The 21,721-nt window shown below is 50.3% G+C and overlaps 1 protein-coding gene and 1 long non-coding RNA gene across 2 annotated transcripts; both read left to right on the forward strand.

Moving 5' to 3' along the window:
• Nucleotides 1–850: 850 nt before the first annotated feature.
• AP2S1 (adaptor related protein complex 2 subunit sigma 1) lies at nucleotides 851–9,706 on the forward strand. The gene is made up of 5 exons (XM_036885537.2): nucleotides 851–1,009; nucleotides 4,238–4,387; nucleotides 8,652–8,765; nucleotides 9,126–9,185; nucleotides 9,371–9,706. The coding sequence occupies exons 1-5, from the start codon at nucleotides 1,007–1,009 to the stop codon at nucleotides 9,470–9,472; spliced, it is 429 nt and encodes a 142-aa protein (XP_036741432.1). The 5' UTR covers nucleotides 851–1,006; the 3' UTR covers nucleotides 9,473–9,706.
• A 131-nt stretch (nucleotides 9,707–9,837) lies between these two features.
• On the forward strand, nucleotides 9,838–21,208 carry LOC130681037 (uncharacterized). Its single transcript, XR_008994079.1, has 3 exons — nucleotides 9,838–10,505; nucleotides 14,574–14,656; nucleotides 19,348–21,208. It is a non-coding gene; the product is annotated as an uncharacterized LOC130681037 (long non-coding RNA).
• Nucleotides 21,209–21,721: the final 513 nt, after the last annotated feature.

Consider the following 21,721-nt stretch of genomic DNA (forward strand, 5'->3'; position numbering starts at 1 on the left):
AAATTAAGCTAACTGCTGACCTAGAGAATTTTGGGAGAGGCCCTTGAATGTAGGATCCTCTGTATAGGTCTGCGGAGGTGGTGTTTAAGTTAACTGGAAGAAAACGAGGCCAGCCCTATAATAAATGAGCAAGACCTTCCACAGAATAGCAAGCACTGAGGTGGGAAAGCACTTGGCGTGTTTGAACTGAAAGAAGATAAGTGTACCTTTGCACAGGAAGTAAGAGGAGCCCTACTACCTGATACATGTTAACAATGAACATTCATGATGTTAAATAATATTTGCTGAGCACTTACCATGCATCAAGCACCGTGCTAAGTACCTTGGAAATTTATGGAACCTTTAAAACCGAGGTGACTCCTTAATCACTCCTATTTTACAGATGGAAGACATTGAGTTAAGAAGTGAAGTTGCCAGAAATGCATAGCTAGGAAATGAAACGGCAGGATTTGCACGCAGTTCTCACCTAATGCTCTTAAACCACTGTCTATCTCTCACAGGGAAACACTCAACGTATTTTTTAAAAAGCACTCAGTGAGCATGGACAGACATTTCTAGCTCCCCAACGCAGTTTTTTATTAAAAACTACTGTTTCCAGCACGCCCTCCTCGCCTTAGAGGGGTGGTGGAAAGACGGCTAGCTGAACTACATCTCCCAGAATGCAACTCCCACTTTGCTGGCTGTCAAGCATGTTGGGAATTGTAGTCTTCCGAAGAGACGCTCACCTACAGCTCCCAGCATGCATTTGGATTCTGAACCGTGCAGTAGGGAAAAAGGACAGTCGCGTAGCATGCTGGGAAGCGGGACAAGGCTCTTTTCCCGGTTTGCTGCCCGGACGAGTGACTCCATTCTTGGGACTACAATTCCCAGCGGGCCGTGCGCGAGAGGGCGGGCAGGTTTGTTTGCCGGAAGTCCGCTCTAGCCGTGGGTCCCCCAATTGCTGCCAGAGCCCCAACCACCCAGTAGCCGCGGGAACTGCACCGCTGGAGTCCGGACAGGGGTCGCCATGGTAACGAGGGCGCGCCCACGCTGGGGACGGGCAGAGGGTGGGTCCAAGTGCAGGTACCCGAGGCTCGGTCGGGTAGTGACAAGCTCCCCTGCGGCGGTGCGATGGTCTGGGCCGGGCGCGGGCTCTCGGGGTTGGCGCCGATGAAAGGCCGGGAAAGGGGGGAACTGAGCGGTAATTCTCTGCGCGGAAATGCACGGGGGTCTCGAGGCTAGGGGGCATTGGAGACCAGGTGCCGAGGGGAGAGGGCTATACGGGAGGGAAACAGTGGGGATGACTGGGGGTTTTGAAACGGAGGCAACTTGCGAGGCAGGATCTCAGAGGTGAGAAGGGACTGGAAGTAGGGAAGAGGCGTCCAAGAGGAGGGCTCTCTGGAAGTGTGCCAGGATAGTTGGAGAAGAATGGGAGACACTGGGATGGGAGAGACGGGGTCTCTAGGGGCAGGAAGGTGGCATTGCAGGCCGAGAGGGGGTGTTGAAACGGGCAGAATACAACTGATAAGAGAATTTCAAGGGGAAGGGACTGAGCCCTAAAAGTAGGCAAGTAGGGAATGGGGCTTTAGAGTCATCCGTGGGGACAGTGTGCTGCCAAGGGGAGAAGGCGCGGAAGTAGGGAGTGAATACTACGGCTTGGGGAGGAATGGAACGGGTCTTCCCAAGAAGAGAGGTCTTGGGGGGGTAGGGAGTAGGCATGGAAGCGTTAGAGATGGGGATGGAGTTTTTGGAGCAACGACTGGGCACGGGATTTGGCACCCTAACCCCCCGGCTGCTGCTTTGGACCATAAGAAAGGATTCTTTGGGCAGGGGCTGGGAAAAGAGATGAATGGGGGTGCGTATCAAACAGGGGAAGAGTCTCCCCAAGGAAAAGGGTCCTTGGAGGCAAGAGTTACCTTTGGAACAGGGCCTTGGAGTCAGAGAAGGGATGTCCCAGTAAAAGGTGTACGAAGGCCTGAGAGGGGATTGAAACCAAGAAAGTAGAAGTTAGAAGGGAACGATGCCAGGGGTGGGGGCTTTGAGGACAGGGAAGGTCAGGGGGCATCCAGAGGGGACATCAGAGGGGTGCTGGTGCAGGAGGGAAGGAACTTCTCAGGGTGCATTCCCTGAGGTGGAGAGATTCTAAATGGCAGGAGAAACCAGAAGAGGTGTCTGAGGGAATTTGGGGGTGAGAGGCAAAGCCCTCCCTCAGCCCTGTAGGCTTGCCTCTGACTCTTCTCCCTGTACGCCACGCATGTACCTCAGCTCTGCTCCCAGGCTGTGGCCGCCTGGCATGGCTTCCCCCCAATGCCCTTTCCCTTCCTGCTCAGGACTCCTGTTCTGCTGGGAAGTAGTTTTCCCTGGCTCAGCAGAAGGGGTTCTTGGAAGGAGAGTGTAATATCCTGTTCCTGTCCAGCTTGGTTGGTTGGGGGGGTGGCTTATGTAGAGAGTGAGGCTTAGGAAGAGAAAGGACCACCATGAAAGGGCAGAGGCTCCCACAAGTAAGGGGATCTAAGCAAGGCCTATGGGAACTCCCAGCTCTTTGTGGTTGCAAGGCTGCCTTTCACTGAGCCTCGGTTTCTTTATCTATAAAATGAGCATAAGCACGCCTGTCTCAAAGAGAATTGGATGCAAAGGCAGATGTCCTAGTTGGGTGAACTTGGGCCCTGGTTTTCTTAAAGCTGAATGATGATGAATTACACTAGTAATAAGAAGTAATACTTATCCAACACTTGGTATGTGCTAGTCTCTGTGCTACACCCCTTGTGTTGCTAACCCATGCGACTGTCTGATGAGGGAGGTACTCTCTTGTCCATTATACAGAAGGGAAACTGAGGTCCAGAGAGGTTAAGTGACTTGCTCATGGACATATAACCAGTGGTACTAGTATTCATTCAGATTCCAGAGTCTGTGTTCTTAGCCACATGGTCAAATGCCTGTCAGTCACAACAGCTAATTTTAGTGATTGCTCAGTATGTACCGGGCGCTCTGCTAATCGCATCTGGCATTAACTCATTCGGTTTTCACAGTTGCCCTCTGGCAGTTGACCTGGCATTTAAGAAACAAAAACAAATTTCCTAGCCTCCACTGATGGTAACTATAGCTGACGTGGAGCGCGTAATCAGAGCCAACCACTGCTCTGGGTACTTTTCATATACTGTTATCTCCTCACCACATCCATATGAGGCCCTATTTTCTAGATGGATAAACTGAGTCACCAAGTAATTAAGCCACTTAAGAAGTGGCAGGTGCTCTGGGAAACAGTTAAGCAGCCCCTGAAAAAGTTAGACAGAGTTACCATATGACCCAGCAATTCTAGTCCTAAGTACATACACAGGAGAAGTGAAAACATATATCCACATAAAAGCTTGTCAGAAATGTTCGTAGCAGCATTATTCATAATCACCAAAGAGTGGAAATAACCCAAATGCCCATCAGCTGATGAATGGCTAAACAAAAAGAGGTATATCCATACAGCAGAATATTATTCAGCCTGAAAAGGAATGAAGCAACTGACTCACACTATAACTTGGGAGAACTTCGGAAACATTATGCTATGTGAAAGACACCAGATGCAGAAGGCCATGTACTGTACGGGTCTATTTATACGGAATGTTCAGCATAGGCCGATCCACAGACCTGAAGATTAGTGGTTGCCGGGGCTGAGAGGGAGGAAGGGAGAGCACCAGCCAACAGGTGGGGCGTTTTCTTCTGGGATAATGAAAATACTCTGCAATTAGATAGGGGTGACTTTTGCACAGTTGTATGAATATACTAAAAACATTGAAGTACATAATTTTAAATAGGTAAATTTTTTAAACTTAGTAAGTAAAAACAGGAGGTGGCATTCAGACCAAATAAGTCTGAAACACATAGATTTATGTAATGTGCCAGCCAGCGAACCACGTGTAAAGCCTATTTAACCTACAAAACACCGTGACAGGGTGGGTGTTCTAAGGAAACTTGTTTTGCCAGTGAGGCTTAGAGGGGCAGATCTTTTTTCCAAGATCTGGCAGACACCAGGTGGCGGAGCCTGGGGCTGGGGACCCTGGAGCCGGCTGCAGCGCTGGCCAGTGGAAGAGCAGTCACTGCCGTGGCGCGCTGGAGGGGCGTGCGTCTGAGTGTGTGGCCAGGCGGGCTGGAGGCGGAGGCCTGTCTCCCCAGACGGGAGGTGTGGTGGGGCTGTCGGGCAGGGTCACGTAGCCCTGGCGCCGCCCTCCCGGCCCCTCCCACTTTCTCTTCCTCCCACTGCCCCCAGATCCGCTTCATCCTCATCCAGAACCGGGCGGGCAAGACGCGCCTGGCCAAGTGGTACATGCAGTTCGACGACGACGAGAAACAGAAGTTGATAGAGGAGGTGCACGCCGTGGTCACTGTCCGGGATGCCAAACACACCAACTTTGTGGAGGTGATGCCCCCCTCACTGCGACCCGTACCTCCCTCACTCCCTGGCCTCCTTTGGCCCCTGCCCAACCTCTAATTGCAACAACCCCTCAGACCCTCCTTCCCAACTGTGTTCATTCACCCATTGCTTGCTGTCTTCCTTGCTTCTCATTGTGAAAATTTTCTAATGTACAGATTCGTACAATGAGAGAAGTTGATTGAAGATCCACACATCCCCCCAACAGCCCCCCACCCCCAAATTTAGTCAGCATTGATATTTTCTCTTTCGGCCTTTTATTTGGCAGGAGGGGCTGAAGAATTTTTTTCGATGCCTTTTGAGAGAATGGTATAAGGAGCCATCCCTTGCTGTAGTGTTTTAAATTTAGGTATAGAAATCATGACAGTATAACCCTGAATATTTCAGGATGCAGCTCTGAAAACGGACGTTTCCTTTTATTACCACAATATCGTTATCAGACTTGCTAAGCTTAGTCATCCTTCCGCAGTATTACTCTAATGCCCATTCAATATTTCAGTTCCCCCAAGTCTTCCGAACTGAGTATTCAAAGCTAGTCAAGCATTTTGGATTGCTATGTCTCCTTGGTCTCTTTTAATCGAGAAATTTCTGCCTTCAATTCCCCCATCATTAGCCTGTTCAAGGGACCAGGCTAATTGTCCTGTAGAATTCAACAAGTAATTATCAAGGGTTAGCTGTGGGCCAGGTACTGTTCTAGGCACTGGGGAACAGCAGGGGACGTAAAGACATAGTCCCTGCCCTTGGAGAGCTGACACACTTGTCGGAGGGAGACTGGGAGTGAAAATAGAGCATATCAGGTGGTGACAGGTGCAGGGAGAAAAGAAAAGAAGCAGCTAGCGGGGATGGGTATGCTGGGGTTTGATCAGGAAGTCGTCATTGAAAAGGTGACGCTGAGCCAAGGCCTCCAGGAGTAAAAGGAACTGATATCTGAGTGAGGAGCAGCCCAAGGCCAGGGAGCAGCAGGGGCAAAGGCCCTGAGGCAGGGGGATGCCAGAGCACTCTTGGACTAGCAAGGCCAGCGTGTCCCAGCTGGATTTAGCCAGGGAGCAGGTGGGAGCAGGTGAGGTCAGAGAATTAACGGACACACAGGGCCCTGGGGGCCACGGTGAGGACGTGATTCTTACTCCGAATGAATGGCAGTCACAGGGGGTTTTGAGCAGAGGAGGGTGTGAGTCGACTCAGGGATCCCTCAAGGGGGCAAGGGCAGAATCAAGGGGACTGCCAGGGCCCAGGTGGGGGACGCTGGCGACTGGGAGTGGCCGGAAGCAGTGGGCGTGGCTGGAAGCGTTTTAGAGGCAGAGCCTGCTGAAGGACCCAGGACTGGATGTGGAGTGTGAGAGCAGGACAAGCCAGCAGCGACATCTAGATTTGGGGCAGGAGCCACCAGGAGGGGAGCACTGCCGGTGCCTAAGGACCGACCTAGGCAGAGAGCAGGGGGTGGCGGTGGGGAAGGCTGCGCACATGGAGGCACCCAGAGCCGCAGGGCTCGCTGGGGCGGTGAGAATAGACAGAGAGGAGAAGAGGGGCCATCTCTAGAGGGAGGAGATGAGGAGGTGGAGAGAAACCAGGAGATCTGGGCACCCTAGCCGCCCAGAGGAAAGTATTTCCGGAAGGAGGACAGGATTGGCCGCCAGAGGTGACCCGCAGAGGTCACTGGTGGCCTTGCCGGGAGCGGTCCGGTGGGGTGGTGGGAGCCGACCAAGCGGGCCCAGGAGAGGAGCGGGGACATCGGGATGCTGGCTGTCCTGGGCACCCTGCTGCCACGCAGTTCCGGGTCCTACGCCAAATGCTGGGAGTGACAGTGCCTGAGGGACTGGGGAGGGTCTGTGAGGCTCCGAGAGCCAGGAGCAGCCAGAAAGGCTGGCTAGTCAGGTGAGAACATCACAGGGGGCCTCACCCTCCTATCTGAGGCTCCTGATCCAGGCCCACTGATTCACTTGTCCATTCGGGCATCTGTGCGCCAACCATTCCGGTGCCTCCCCTGTGGCCAGCCTGTGCTCGGTTCACCGTGGGGTCTGAGACCACCCTGTGAGGGACACAGACCTGTCCCTAGACAGTGACGAACTCGAATGGGCGAGGCCGGATGGAGCAACTATGCAGAGGAGGGCACCTGACTCAGCCTGGGAGTCAGGGCAGGCTTCCTGGAGGAGCAGAAGCACTGGGAAATGAGAGAGATAATCCGACCCCCACTAACATGGGAATCAGGAGGAGAAACCTTAGGTAATGACGACGTTGGATCAGGGCAGGCTTCCTGTTGAAGGCGCCCTGTGAGGAGAAACAGGATGAGCAGCCAGCTGAGAAGCCGTCCAAACTTTCTTCCTCCCGATTACTCCCTAGTGCACACTGCTTAGCACCGGTATTCACTCCCTGTTGCCATGGTAACAAAGGATCACAAACTTAGTGGCCCCAAACAACACAGATTTGTTGTCTTATCATTCTCGAGGTCAGAAGTCCAAAACTGGTCAGCAGGACTGTGTTCCTTCGGGAGGCCCCGGGCAGAATCCGTTTCCCCGCCTTTTCTGGCTTCTAGAGGCAGCCTGCGTCCCTCGGCTCGTGGCCCCTTCCCCGTGGCAAAGCCAGCGGCGTGGCCTCTTGAGCGCTCTCCGACCCACATGCTCCTGCCTCCTCCTTTCCTTATAAGGACTCTTGTGATTATACTGCACCACCCAGATAATCCAGAATCATCTCCTCATCTCAAGGTCCTTAACTTAATCTCACCTTCACAATCCCTTTTGCTGTGGAAGGTCACATAGTCACAGGTTCCAAGAAGTAGCATGTGTGCCTATTCCAGGAGATGTCGGTCAGTCGGCTGCAGCACATATTTGGGGTCCAGCCCTGTGCAGGGCAGTGCTGGGGACCTAGAGGTGACAGCTCCAGCCCTCCCTGGACAGGGCCACCTCGAGTGGTCAGGGCTGGGACAGGGGTGTCCGTGGTCGGGGGGAGTCCAGCCTGGGGACCCGCCACAGCCTGTGGGAAGAGACTGACCTGAGGGTGTGCGGCAGGAGAAAGCCTGGACGTCTGGTCCTGGGAAGCCTGGAAAGTTGAAATTGAGGCGGAGGAAGAAGCCAGGTGGGTGGCAGCAGGGAAGGGAGAATTTCAAGAAGAGGAGAGTGCGGTTCCGTGTCAGATGTGCCAAGGCCACACCAGCTAGGGCAGTCAGTCGGTAATGCCTCCAGGTAAAGCTTTCCTGCCCTCTCACCTCCTGTCTTGAACCCTCTCCTGCAGAGCAGGGGTCTCCAAACGTTTGATCACGTTATCCTTATCAGTTAAAAAAAAAATAGAGTTTGCATCCTGATACATGCTTAGTGATCCATGGGTTATGTGCAGGAATTACTGTAATAATGTTAGAAAACATACTCCAAGCTAGAAATTAGCAGAAAAATGAGCTGGAAGAAAAATGAGTAAAAATCAAGAGCTAATGTTGGCTTTTGCCACCAGATGGCGACACACCCACACCCACCCACCCAGCTGTACACAGACACACACACACACAAACCCCCAGCTGTACACACACGTACTCAACAGTTGTACACACACACACACTCATCTGTACACACACTCACGTAGCTGTGGCCAAAGACAGTGTGCCTTGCAGGCCAGTATGCGTATCCGTAGCTGTGTCTGTCTGTCTCCTTATTTACTTACACATGCATGTAAAATTAGAATCTGCATCCTCAGGTCCATGGTATTTATTCCTGGGTTGTGTGTGTCTTACTATAGTAGCATTTATGTCTCTATTACAGTTCCAGTAGGGCAAGGCTGGAATTCTGTGGGTTCCAAGGGGTGACTGTGCACTGCCCAGTCAGAGCCTGTCACACAGTAGGTGTCCAGGCAGTGTTTGTGGAATGAGCGAATCAACTAGTCCCAGGCTAAGGAATCTGACTCTCTCCAGAGACAAGAGGGTGCCCCGGAAACATGGGATGGGTACCAGGAACCCCTCAGCCTGCCTCTCACTCTCCCTGGAGCGCTCATCCTTCAGATCTCAGTTCAGATGTCCCCTCCTGCAGGAAGCCCTCCCTGCCCACTCTGGGGATGACTGAGAGTGACTCTCTCACCCCTGGCCTGTAAGCCCCAGGAGAGGGGGAGAGCCAGGCCTGTCTCGGCCACCACTGTGTCCCCAGCACAGGACCAGCTACTGAGCAGGGTGACAGGGACCATGCATGGGATAAAGGGCTAAATATTTTGGCTCCACTCTGCCCAGCACGCTGGGTCCTGGGCATGCCCCGTCACTGACAGCCTCTCTGCCCCACAGTTTCGGAACTTTAAGATCATTTACCGACGCTACGCTGGCCTCTACTTCTGCATCTGCGTGGACGTCAATGACAACAACCTGGCCTACCTGGAGGCCATCCACAACTTCGTGGAGGTGCGTAGGCGGCGGCTGGGTGGGACTCCGTCTCGCCCCACCTCGCTGTTCCTCCTCTCCTGTATCCGCTCCGGCCCACTAGTGTCTTTGTGCCACCAGCTGTGTGCATCTCAGTCTCTGTCCCTCGCTGCCCGTCTTCCTCCCGCTGCATCAGTCTGTCATTTTCTGTCGTCATCGTTGATCTTGTCTCTCTTTCTCACCGTCTCTGTCATCCCTCCCTACCAGGATCTCCCCCCTCTCTCCCGCCTCCTCCCTTTCTCTGGTTTTTCCCCACCTCTTTCTGATGACCTTTGTTCCTGCCTCTCAGGGTCTCTCTCTCTCTCCCTGCCCATCTCTTACCATCTCTGTCTTCCTCCCCAGGTCTTAAACGAATATTTCCACAATGTCTGTGAACTGGACCTGGTGTTCAACTTCTACAAGGTGGGCTCCTGGTGCAGACGGGGGGGGCGGGGGGGGGGGCGGCGCCCCTGAGCCACCGCAGCCCCTCTGCTCGCGCCTGGTGCTGGCTCTCGGGCATCAGAGCCCCCAGCGTCCGAAGCTGGGACCAGCATCCTTGGGGTCCCTTCTCCTACACCAGGGTCTCCCCCTGACACCCCTTCACTCAGGTTTACACGGTCGTGGACGAGATGTTCCTGGCTGGCGAGATCCGAGAGACCAGCCAGACGAAGGTGCTGAAGCAGCTGCTAATGCTGCAGTCACTGGAGTGAGCGCACCGGCCCGCCGCCCTCTGGCCCGCCTGCTCACCTCCCCGGCGGCCCCCCTCCGCTGCCCAGGAGAAAAGGCACCCAGCTGGGTCCGGGCCGCGCGGGAGGAGAGTGCACCCTACCGCCTCTGGGCCCCAGCTGTGGGTGGAGGCTGCCCTGCGTGTACTGAGTAACTGTGTCGTGTGGTGCTGTGCGTGCATGCGTGGAGCCCCCAGTAAACCCGTGGTCCTGCCTGGCCTTGTGTCTTTGAGTTCTTGTCTCTTTTCCCTGGGAACCACAGGCATGCAGGACGCCCTGCCATCAGCGTGTCGGTCACCAAACTGTCCTCATGCTGAGTGAGGCGGGGGCCCAGGTACGGTCACACCTGCTCCTGCCCAAGAGTGGGAGGGGAGACAGACTTGGACACTGAGCACTTGCTTAATAGCACCAAGCGTCTCCCAGGCACTGTTCTAAGCGGTCAGGTGTATTAACTTACTAAATCTTCACGAGGTAATGAGGAAGGGACTGAGTGTCTCCATTCCAGGTGAGGTCACTGCGCTCAGGCAGGTTAAAAGACACTCAAGGTCACGTAGCTCGTCTGGATAAGCCAGGTTTCCCTTGAGCCCGGGCAGATGGCTCCAGAACCCTGTTTTTAAACCTCTGGATGCAACAGCTGTTACAAGTGCAGAGCTGGGCCTGGTGTTCAGTGGTTCTCAGTCATGGCACTGCTGGCACTTGGGGAAGTGCTTTGTTGGGTGGGACTGTCCCAGGCGTGGCCAACTGCTGGTCTCCAGCCGCCAAATGCCCCCAGTGGCCCTCTGGTCACTGTGACAACAGAAAACACCCCTGCCTGTTTCTAGTGCCGTCGGGGTGGCAGTGTCCTTTCTCCCCCATCCATCAAGGCAGAGAGTGATGGCTTCTGGCTTCACCCATGACCCATGCCCTCGGCAGGCTGAGAAAGCGCCAGGCACATCATGTCACCTATGGTTCATGTCACACAGCCTCACCTAAGTCTCCCAGCTGCAGGAGGAGGGTGTGTCCCAGCTCAGCCATTTGGGTAAGTCCTGTAACCTTTTGCCTCAGTTTCTTCATCTGGAAAATGGGTCGACAATGGTGAGATTTACCCCACGGGATTTGCATGAGGATTGAATGAGTTAATCACGGGTAAGTTGAGGGTAGCGCCTAGCATCGGTAGGCACGCATTCGCTCCACAGACACGAAGCGCCAGCTGGTTGCAAGGCCCTGTCAGAGCCCGGAGGTGTCTGCAGAAGCGGACAGTTGTCACTTTACGCATGGGAAATTGAGGCTTAGGGGAATTCCTTTGTAGATACCATCATCACAACTGTGTATTGCTTTCTTACTGCTGTGGTAACAAATTATCACAAACTTAGTGGCTTAAAACAACAGAGCTTTGAGGCTGAGCACCCCTAGAGGGGAGAGGCCCGGATCCATAGCCAGGCAATGGCATGGGAGGGGAGGTCCTCCCTGAGAGGGGGAGACAGCAGATTGGAGGAATATTCTGAGTTACGAGGACGTGGGGAGGGGGTTCGTAACAAATAACCAGACACTGGGCAGCTGAGGACAAAAGAAATAGGTTCCCTCATTGTTCTGGAAAGTGAAGTCTGAGATCAAGGTGTCAGCAGGGCTGTACTCCTGAAGGCTCTTCGGGAGGATCCTTCCTGCATCTTCCAGCTGCTCGTGGCCCCTGGCGTCCCCTGGCCGGTGGCTGCGTGATTCCGTCTCTGCCTCTGTCTTCCCGTGGCCATTCCTCTGTGTCTGCATCCTCTCCTTTTCTACCTCTCATGGAGACACTGTCATTGGATGTAGGGTCCACCAGGCTAATCTAGGACGATCTCATCTCAAAGTCCTTAATTACATCTGCAGCGGCCCTTTTTCAGAATAAAGTCACACTCACAGGCTCCTGGCATGGACACTGACGTATCTTTTGGGGGGACCATACAACAACCCCAGGATCATGCAGGAGAAGCGACCTTTGGACACACGGACCTGAGACCCTGAGAGGGAGGGATGCAGAGAGCATTTGCCTCTCTGTGTATTTGACAGTGTTTCTTGGTCACCTACTATGCGCCATTCACTGTTTTAGCACCAGGGGATACAGCAGCAAGCAGGACAGGTCTCCTGAGGGTGTGGGGCATAAATGCATAAATGAATCCGGTGTGTCAGAAAGTGAGAGTGCTTTGGAGGCAAATGAAACAGCAGTGGGGAGGGAAACCCAGCCGTTGGCACTGCTATTCTAAATGGGTGTCCATGAAGTCCTCTCTGGAGGAGGTGACATTTGAGCTGAGACTGAAAAAGGTAAGGGAATGAGCCATGGGAAATTGTAGGAGAAGCATATTCCAAGCAGAGGAAACAGCAAGTGCAAAGGCCCTGGGGAAGAGCATGCAAGGCCAGTATGGTGGGGACAGAGTGTGGGACAATGTGTTCAGAAAGTAGAGGGCCTAGGGTTGGAAGGGAGAGGGAAGATCACACAGGGCCAGGACACTGGGTTTAGTATGTGCGAGACAAGAATCATGGGAAAGAAAGAGTTTTTGTTTGGAGAGTGAGGAGGACGTGGTAACTCTTTTCTTGAGATATTAATTATATCCCATACAACTCACCCATTTAAAATGTGCAATCAGTACTTCTTAATATATTCAGAGAGTGTGTTACCATCATTGCAATCGAGTTTTGAACATTTAATCACCCCAAAAAGAAATCCGAACCCTTAGTGATCACCCCTTAATCCCTCCAGCCCCTTTCCCCAGCCCTGGGAAATCTACAAATCCACGTATCTATTTTTGTCTCTGTGGGTCTGTCTGTTCTGGACATTTCATGGAAATGGAATCATATGCTGTGTGGGGCACAGGATTGTTTTGAGCCAAGGAGGGACAATAATCTGCCAAATTTGATATAAAAAGGTCAAGGGTGCAGACCAGGAGGCCAGGGAAGAGGTGATCGCCACGATCCGGGTAGGAGGTGGCCGGGTCGTCCCTGGCCTGGGTTGTGGTGGGGACGAGGTGACAGGAGTAGAGAGAAGTGATTGGGCTCTGGACACATTTTGAAGGTGGAGTCAACAGGATTTGCTGACAAGTCGATGGAGGCTGGAAGAGAAGTCAAGAATTACTCCCTGTTTTACAACCCAAGCCCCCAGAAGTCTGGAACCTCCTGTCCCTGAGTGAGGAGACAGTGGGGGGAATATGTCAAGTTTGGGTTCTTGGGGCTTCAGGGGACATACTGAGGAAGCAGCGACTGTGTGGTCTGGGGCTGGGGAGAGAGGTCCCGTGCAAGAAGTCACCAGAGCATTGATGGGATTTACTGCCATGAGGTCAGCTGAGATCATCAAGGGAGTGGGTATGGAGAGAAAAGAGCTCTGTAGACTGAGATAGGCGGAAAGGGGGAAATCCGAAAGTGAAATACAGAAGGAACAGCCGGCGAGAAAGAAGAAAAATGATCTATGGCAGCATCCTGGAATCAAGTGAAGAAAGCGTGCTCAGGAGCACAGATGCCCAGGTTAAGGGCTCTGTTAGAACAGCTCACATAAGAAAACCTAGTGGCTGCAGAATGTGGAGCAGCTGGAACTCTTGGACTGCTGCTTACGCAAACGTGCAATGGTACAGCCGCTCTGGAAAACAGCCTGGCAGTTCTTACAAAGTTAAACTTCACACTTACCTCATGACTCAGCAGTCCCGCTCCTACTTGTTTACCCAAGAGAAATAAAATCTCTGTACAAAATTTCTACATGAACCCAAGAGAAACAAAAACTTCTGTTCATGTAAAAACTTGTACATGAATGTTCACAAGCAGTGTTACTCATATAGCCAGAGGGTGGAGACAACCCAGGTGCCTCTCACCTGGTGAAAGTATATATCAGATACCCACACTATAGCTATGCAATGGAATAGTATGCAGCCACGAAAAGGAATGAAGCATTGATTCATGCTACAACCTTGAAAACATGTTATGTTAAGTGAAAGAAGCCAGCCCTAAAGATCATGGATTGTAAGATTGCATTTATATGCAATTTCCAGAATAGGCAAATCCACATGGATAGAAAGTAGACCAGTGGGTTGCCTATGTCTGGGGGGAATGGGATTTGGGGGTGATAGCTGAGGGTGCAGGGCTTCTTTCTGAGGTAATGGAAATGTCCCTAAAATTGCACTGATGGTTGCACAACTCTACGAATATACAAAAAAATCATTGAACTGTACACTGTCAATGGTTGAACTGAATTGGGATATGAGTTATATCTCGATAAAGCTGTTACAAAATAAATAAGTGAAATTCACCCTGCAGGGAGCACAGGGAACCCTGCACCTGAGTATTTGTAGTGGCTTTATTTATAATTTCCCCAAACTAGAAACAACTAAAGTGTCCTTCAGCAGATGAACGGCTTGACAAATTGTGGTCCATCTGACAATGAAGGGAATATGCCTCAGCATCGAAAAGGAATGAACCACGGATAGTCACAACAACATGGATGAATCGCAAATCACAAATCAGGCTGAGGGAAAGAAGCCAGACCCACAGGGCTACACGCCACACGATTCCACCTACGTGGCATTGTTGCCAAAGCTAAACTGTAGTGACTGAGAATGGATCAGGGGTTGCCAATGCCCGGGGGGGTGAGCCGGGGCATGGCCTTCAGAGGAGCATGAGGGACACCAAAGGGCGATGGAATTCTCAGTGGTATCTCGATTGTGATGGTGGTTATCAGACTGCATGCGTTTGCCAAGACCCATAGACTGTCCACTAAAAAGGACATATGTTAGTGTATGCAAAGAATTCCTCAATAATCTGACTTTTAAAAATGCTTTGGAAACCCAACTGTTGATTGACTGATGAATGGATCAACAAAACATGGGATGGGCACACACACCCAATGGAATATTATTCAGCCATTAGAACGGAACGAAGGTCTGACACACACGACAACCTGGATCGACCCTGAAAACGTGCCAAATGAAGGAGCCAGACATAAAAGGCCACGCAGTGTATGGCTTTCCATTTATGTGAACTTTCCAGAATATGGAAATCCACAGAGCCAGCCAATTAGCAGTTGCCAGGGGGTGAGGGGAGGGAGGAATGGGCATCACTGCTGGATGCACAGGGCATTTCCTTCTGACAGGTGATGAAAACGTTCAGGGAGCTCGGTGGGGATGATGGTCGCACAACCTGGTGAAAAACAACTGGATGGCATGCTTTAAAAAGGTAAATTTTGTGGCAAGCGAGTGCATCTCAATTTAAATTAAAACAGCTCCCCAGGGGTCACATAAGAGAAGGGCTGGGAACTGGGCCACTGAATTTGGTAAGGTGGGGTCAGTGGGGCCAGAGCAGGGCTCATGGAGTGCTGAGGGGGAACCCGGTGGAGAGCCTGGGGGGGAGAAATGGGGCCTGAGACCCAGGAAAGCCCTTGGAGGAAGTGTAGGTCTGAAAGACGGAAAGTAGGGCAGTAGCCGGATGGGGATGTGGACTCAGGGAGGTGGGGATTGTTTTTTAAAATAGCCGATATCGCAGCAGATCCTGTGCAGATGGGAATGGTGCAATAGGCAAGAGGAAGCCTGAAGATGCAGGAAAGGGGGTGCACGGGGTGGGGATCCAGGCCTGGGAGGAGGTATCGGTTCATTTCAAGGAACTGTTGGGAAGGTAGGATGGGTGGGCATTGGGCTGAGTTGGGGGTGGGGTGGGGGCAGGGAGCTCATGGTAGTCTTTCCTCCGATCGCTCAGTCTTCTTGGAGACATGGGAAGCAAGACCATTGGCTGAGAGGGAGAAGGGTGGCTGGCTGCCTCTAGGGCTGGTACCCCCGAGACCACAGGGGTGAAAGCACCTGAGGCTTCTTCTCCACATCAGCTGCCTGTTGCATGTGGAAATGTGGGCTCACTGTGGTTAGAGGTTCTGATTTTTTCAAAAGCCATTGACAATCTAGAGTTTTTAAAATGTGAAGTCTTCTCATATTTTAATGTTTGCTTAAAAGTTTTTTTAACTCGTGTTGTTGGTGGGGGTGGGGGTCAAAGGTAACATGTCCAGTGGTGGACTGAGCCCTCAGGCCACAGGTTTGCAACCCAGTGCAGGGGACTAAGGCCCAGCTCAGAGTCCGTTCTGGGCTCCTGAGGAACTCCAGGGTGTAAGTGGGGACGGAGAAGAACCTGAGAAAATGACAAGACAAGGAAGTTTCCGAAATGTTATTAAAGTTCCTGCTCAAGGCCCAGCAGGTTCCAAGGTTTTTAAAACATAATCCCATTTAATCTTCTAGCCATGTTGTGAAGTAGCTAGTGGTATCATTGCCATTGCAAGTATTATTCCCTCTTTGCAGATAAAGAAACGGGTTCAGAGAGGGAAGACAATTTGCCCAATGACACACAGTGAGAAGATGAGATTAGAAACTAGATTTCTAGAATGCTGGAGCCAGGATCTGTCCATTCACTTTGAGGGGACTGATGTTTAAGAGGCATCCCTCCAAAACATAAAAAAGGAAGCAGGAGAGAATTTTACAGATGGAATGAGATTTATATTGTATTTCATGCCTTTCCACTCAATAAACATCTTCTGCTCCCCCAAAAAGGATTTTCCAACCCTGAACTGATGATCATATTTATGTTGTGTTAGGGGTTGACTTATGTCCCCCACACACACAAAAAAAGAGTCCTACGCCCAGTACCTCAGAACGTGACCTTATTTGGAGATAAGGTCTTTACAGAGGGGGTTGAGTTAAAACATGCTTACTAGGGTGGGCCCTAATTTAAAAGGATTAGTGTCCTTTAAGAAGGGGAAATTTGGACATAAAGATAGGCTCAGAGGAAAGACAAAGTGAAGAGACAGAGAGAAGACAGCTCTTTCCAAGCCAAGAAGCAGGTCCCCCCTCACAGCCTCAGAAGCACCCAAGCCTGGGATACCTTGATCTTGGGCTTCCGGCTTTCAGAACGGAGGCACAAAAAGTTCCTGTTTGAGACGCCCCCTCTGTGGGAATTCCCTGAAGCAGCCCTAGGAAACTCAAACATGTGGGAAAACAAACAAAGCTACAAGGAAAGGGAAGATAATTTTGCAGAGGAATATGAGAGGGTGTGCCTAACCGGAAATCAAGATGACTATTTTGCCTTTGCAACTAAGAGACCATGGTATTTACATATGATTAGACAAGCAGATTAACTAAAAAGGACCAACAGCCCTGGAAGAGACCCATGCACCCATGGAGACGGGATGCAAGACGGAAGTGACCTTTCAGATCCTGGGGGAAGGATCTCCCGCTTGGGCTGGGAGATGGCACCTCTTCCTCATACTGTACCCAAAAGCCCTCCCCAGGGGGATCAAAGCCCTAATGTTACAGAACTAGAGGTGCAGATGAAAATATGGGAGAATAGTTTTATGATTTGGGGGTCGAGAAGGGTTGTTTTATTAAAAAGAACCTTAATTAGTTCAGTTTTGAAAGAATACATTCCTGTGTTTCAAAATTCAATAGGTTACCAAACTAGAATGAGTGATTTAAAAATATGCTCCTTATCTGTATCCCACAACCACCTAATTCCCCTCCTTGGAGTCCACGGGCATGGCCAGCTTCTTGTTATCCTTTCAAACCTACATTATGCATAGAGAAGTAATATGAAAACACACACACACATACACAACCTCCCCCCACCACTGTTTTAATACAAATGATGACATATTTCCTCACAATTTTGAGGCTATTTTTTTTCACCTCACAATTTTTCATAACCTCCACATTTGAGGAAATCACACAATTTCCTCACCTTGGAGATGATTCCAAAGGAATATGTAAAGAGCTTCCTTATTACTTTTTTATGGCAGTGTTGCAGAGAAATATTTCTTAGGATACAAAAAATACTAACCATAAAAGAAAAGACTGCATTGAAGGTAAAACCTCTGGGCATCAAAGACACCATAAACAAAAAGAAAAGATGAGCCACAAGCCATGAGAAGATGTAACTGGCAGAGGGCTCCTTATCCACAATATATAAAGAACTCCTGCCAATCAATAAGAGAAAGACCACTGAATGCGTAAATGGGCAAAAAAGGGAGGGGAAAACACCTTCAGAAGTCCTTGAAGATGGGGACAGGAGGCAGTTTATGCACATGGCATGGGAGATTAGATCTTTACTTCACACCATACAAACAATAGCTGAGATGTAGCTTACGAGGAGTTATCAGTGACCTGAGTGAAGGTAGGCCTGGCAGAAGGGTAAGGGAGCTCCAGTAACCTGTCAAGAGGGAATTCAAGGTGGAGATGGGAGAGATTCTTTCTGGCCTGTGGTGAGGAGTGGCTGGCCCAGCCCCATGGGAGAATGTGAAGTGGAAGACTAGGCTGGCTCTGGGCCTGACACTTGCCTGAATCTTGTCAAGGTTATCCAGGGTCAGCCTTGCCTTCCCTGTGATGCAATCCTGCTCTTGACTGACAACATCCTCTTTAACTGACACAGTGAAGATCAGTCTCTCCCCATAGGCAGCTGCATGCTAAGTGCTTTGAATGGCCTGTTTCCTTGAACAGCTTAGAAACTGCCATCCTTCTGGACACTCAGGCTGAAAAGTTTGAAGGGATTCACAGCTTCTCTGCTCTGCATATTCCATATCCCCTTCGGCAGGAAATCCTGTTGGCTTGACCTCCAAAGTCTGGCCCCCACAGCCCCCACTCTTCCCCCACATACTGGTGTGGCTCAAATGTGACCTCCTCAGTGGAGCTTCCTGACCTCAACATATATAATAGTGACCCTTCTTGTCATATCCCATATTACCATTTATTTCATAACCTACTTCATTTATTGATTTCTTCCTCATGCATTTATCACCACTTGAAACATGCATATATATATATATAATTTAGCCTCATAACTAGGGTGTCAGCTCCTGGAGCAAGGATGATTGTGTGTTTATTGCTGTACTCCCATGTCCACAAGAGTAGATGGTCAATAATTATGCTTAGTAGATGCTCAGGAAATATTAAATAAATGAATGAATGAACAAATGAATCCTCTCAATAGCCCTAAAATGACTATCACATTTTACAGATGAAAAGACTGAGATGTACAGAGGCGAAGTCACCCACCCAAGGCCATCCAGCTCCCCTTTGCTGAGTGCTTGCAGCAGCTCAGCTTGGCCTTGTTTCCACCACTGGGCAAGGGAGAGGCCTGAGGCTCAGAGAGGTGACGTTGCTTAGCTAGGGCCACACAGCCAAGCATCAAATCCGGTATCAAAGCAGATCTGTCTGTGGCCAGGGCCATCCTCTCACAATTACTTGCTGGAGGGTCTCAGCGTGAGAGTCTAAGCTGAAACCCTGAGCAGCCTCATTTCATGTGTTGTTCTGGGTGTTAGTTTTTTGTTATCAACTCATTGGCTCACGCTGTGCCCAGATACCCCATCCAATGCCACACCTTCATTTATTTGAAGCAAACCCCAGGTGTCATATCCTCCATGCACACATCCCTTGGTATCCAGGCAGCTTTAGAATCTTTTAGCACCATGGAGATTACGGACTTGTCGATATTCGGAGGTGAGGCCAGAACCTATTTGAATCTGACTCACTTTGTGGAATTTATTAGAGGCGTGACCAGAGGTGAGACCCCTGAAGCCAGACAGCCTGGGTTCAAATCCGGCTTCCCCACTCCCTGGCTGCACTGCCTCAGGAGAGTCTCAGTTTTCTCATCTGCCAAATGGGGGCGATAGTAATAGTCTGTACTTCCCAGGGCAGTTGGGAGGTTTACATGAGTTATTCCCAGCAATCAACTAAGACAAACATTAGAGCAGTCAGCTATGGTACTGTCAGGAAAGATGACTAATCCAGGATTTTGGTTCATATTTTTAAAATGCCAAAATGTCATTATTAATACAAATATTATATTTTACTGTAAAAAAAGAAAGATGGCATATGATCTCCATCTTCGCTTTGTTTCAGACCTCAGGAGCAGAGCCTGATCCACCAACCAATGAATGGATAAACACGATGTGGTCTGTGCATACAATGCAATATTAAGTGGCCTCAAAAAGAAATAAAGTACTGATAGATGCCACAACAGGGATGAACCTTGAAAACATTATGCTGAGTGAAAGAAGCCAGACACAAGAGACCACACAGGGTCTGATTTCATCGATATGAAATGTCCAGAACAGGTAGATCTATAAAGACAGAGAGTAGATTACTGGTGGCCAGGGGCTGGGAGGGATGGCGAGATTGGGGGGTGATGGCTAAGGGGTATGGCATTTCCTTTTGATGAAAATGTTCTAAAATTGGCTATGGTGATGGTCACACAATTCTGTGAGTATAGTAAAAAGCACTGAACTGCACACTTTAAATGGATCCCCAAAAGTGACATGCTGTCAAGTTCATTTATATAGCACTCTCGGCATGACAGAATTCTAGAAATGGGGAACAGATTAGTAGTCACCAGGGGTTCAGGAAGGGATTGGGGTAGAGAAAGTGAGGGTGGCGCTATAAAAGGGCAGCAGGAAGATCTTTGTGATGGAAGTGGCCCGGATCTTGGCCCTCCCAATGTCACTATCCTGGTTATGATATCAGACAATCCATCACCATGACTTGCAGAGTCCGTGTTTATGAATGCAAATATGGAACAACCTCAAGATCAATACTTGCGGCACTTCGGCCATCATTCCCGGACACGTACAGAACAGGAAAAACTGCGAGGTGCCCGGCGTTCACATTCCCAGCTGAGGTCGAACAAGGTGACGCGTTGCCATCTGGATTCCACTCTCCCGCTGTGAACAAGTGTCCTTTTCACGGTCTACTTAGTGCCGCGTTTTTCACATTTTTGTGCTTGTTCTTGGTGATTCTGCAGTTGAAAATGACCCCCAGGCATAATGCTGAAGTTCTGTCCGGAGTTCCTAGGCACCAGCAGGCCGGGACGTGCCCGGTAAACGTCAGACCAGCTGCGTTCAGGCACCACCGCCGACAGCCTGAGTCCGACGTGAGCGAATCAACGGTGCACATTGCATAAGGTGTCTTTACACAGGCACGCACATAAAACAAAGGTATATGTTAATGGGATCATGAAATGGACGGGACCGGAGGCTTCCAGGGACCTAGCCCCGTACTTGTACTTGTCCCAGGAGAAGTGGTTCAGCACTAATTCACTGGTTCGGCGTTCCTCGCGAGTTTACAGAACGTTACGTGCCATGAATAAGGAGTATTGACTGTATTATAGTTTTATAAGATGTTCCCATTGGGGGAAACTGGGTAAAAAGCACACCAGAATCTCTCTATATTATTGCTTCAAAGTGAGTGTGACTCTACAGTGATCTCAAAATATAAAGTTTTATTAAAAAAAAAAGAGAGGAAGCCATACCACCTCGTGAGCCAGGAAAGGAGACACCGTTCTCCAGCAATAGACTTATAAGGTTTTCAACAGCAGGAATGTTGTCAGAAAGCTTTTGGAATGAGTGAGCCTGGTTCCATATGAAATTATGAGGTAGCCTGCAGCTCTGTGAGAGCAGCTCAAGTCAAATGTTTCAAATGTCACACTACCAAAAAAAATACCACAGTACAAAAATACCCGTATTTTGGTGATTAAAAATAGCACGTTATCCTGGGATATTGGAAAAGCTTTGTGATTACTACACCACATGCACGTACATACCTTGACTTTGGAGATTTATCTATTTTTTTCCACAAACGCTTCAGGAGTACCTGCCAGGTGTCTGCCCTGTGCTGGGCAGTGCTGGGGACACAGAGCTGGCTGCGACACTTCCGGCCCTGTCCTCATGGGGCTCACAGTCCAGTGGTGGGAACAGACTCATCCTCCAGAAGACAGGGCCCAGACTGGGCAGGACTGGGAGAGGGGAGCCCAGGAGGCAGGGAGATCCCAGAGCAGGCGTTAGGCTCAGCTTGGAGGGAGAAATCAAAGAGGGCTTCCTGGAGGAGGTGACATTTGCACTGCGCTACAAAGGCAAAATAAACACAAGCCATAAGGAACAGGGGTAAGGGAGGAGTTCCAGGACAGGGATGCAAATGTGTGAAGTCTAGGAAGAAAAGGGCACATGGTGCAAACGGGAAAATGACTCTATCTCTTTCTCACTTTGTGGCTGTAGTATTATGACAATAATAATAGCAAAGCCCTAAAAAGCACCTGCTATGTTCCAGGCCTTGTTGCAAGCACCTTGCAGAAGGTGGTTCATTCATTTCTCACCATCACTCTATGAGGAGGGGCTAATTTATAGATGAAACCATGGAGGTACAGGGAAGAGCAATGACCCCACCAGTGTCACACCGCTGGTGTGGATGTGGATCTAGGAATCATTTCCAGGCCATCTGACTC

The sequence above is a fragment of the Manis pentadactyla genome, chromosome 15 (genome assembly GCF_030020395.1).
Source record: "Manis pentadactyla isolate mManPen7 chromosome 15, mManPen7.hap1, whole genome shotgun sequence".
In the NCBI taxonomy this organism is placed as follows: Eukaryota; Metazoa; Chordata; class Mammalia; order Pholidota; family Manidae; genus Manis; species Manis pentadactyla.

Excerpts from the sequence above, each read along its gene's own strand:
- AP2S1 (XM_036885537.2), top strand. Across the intron at positions 8,766-9,125 it reads CCATCCACAACTTCGTGGAG|GTCTTAAACGAATATTTCCA; the intron begins GTGCGTAGGCGG and ends CTTCCTCCCCAG. Across the intron at positions 9,186-9,370 it reads TGGTGTTCAACTTCTACAAG|GTTTACACGGTCGTGGACGA; the intron begins GTGGGCTCCTGG and ends CCCTTCACTCAG.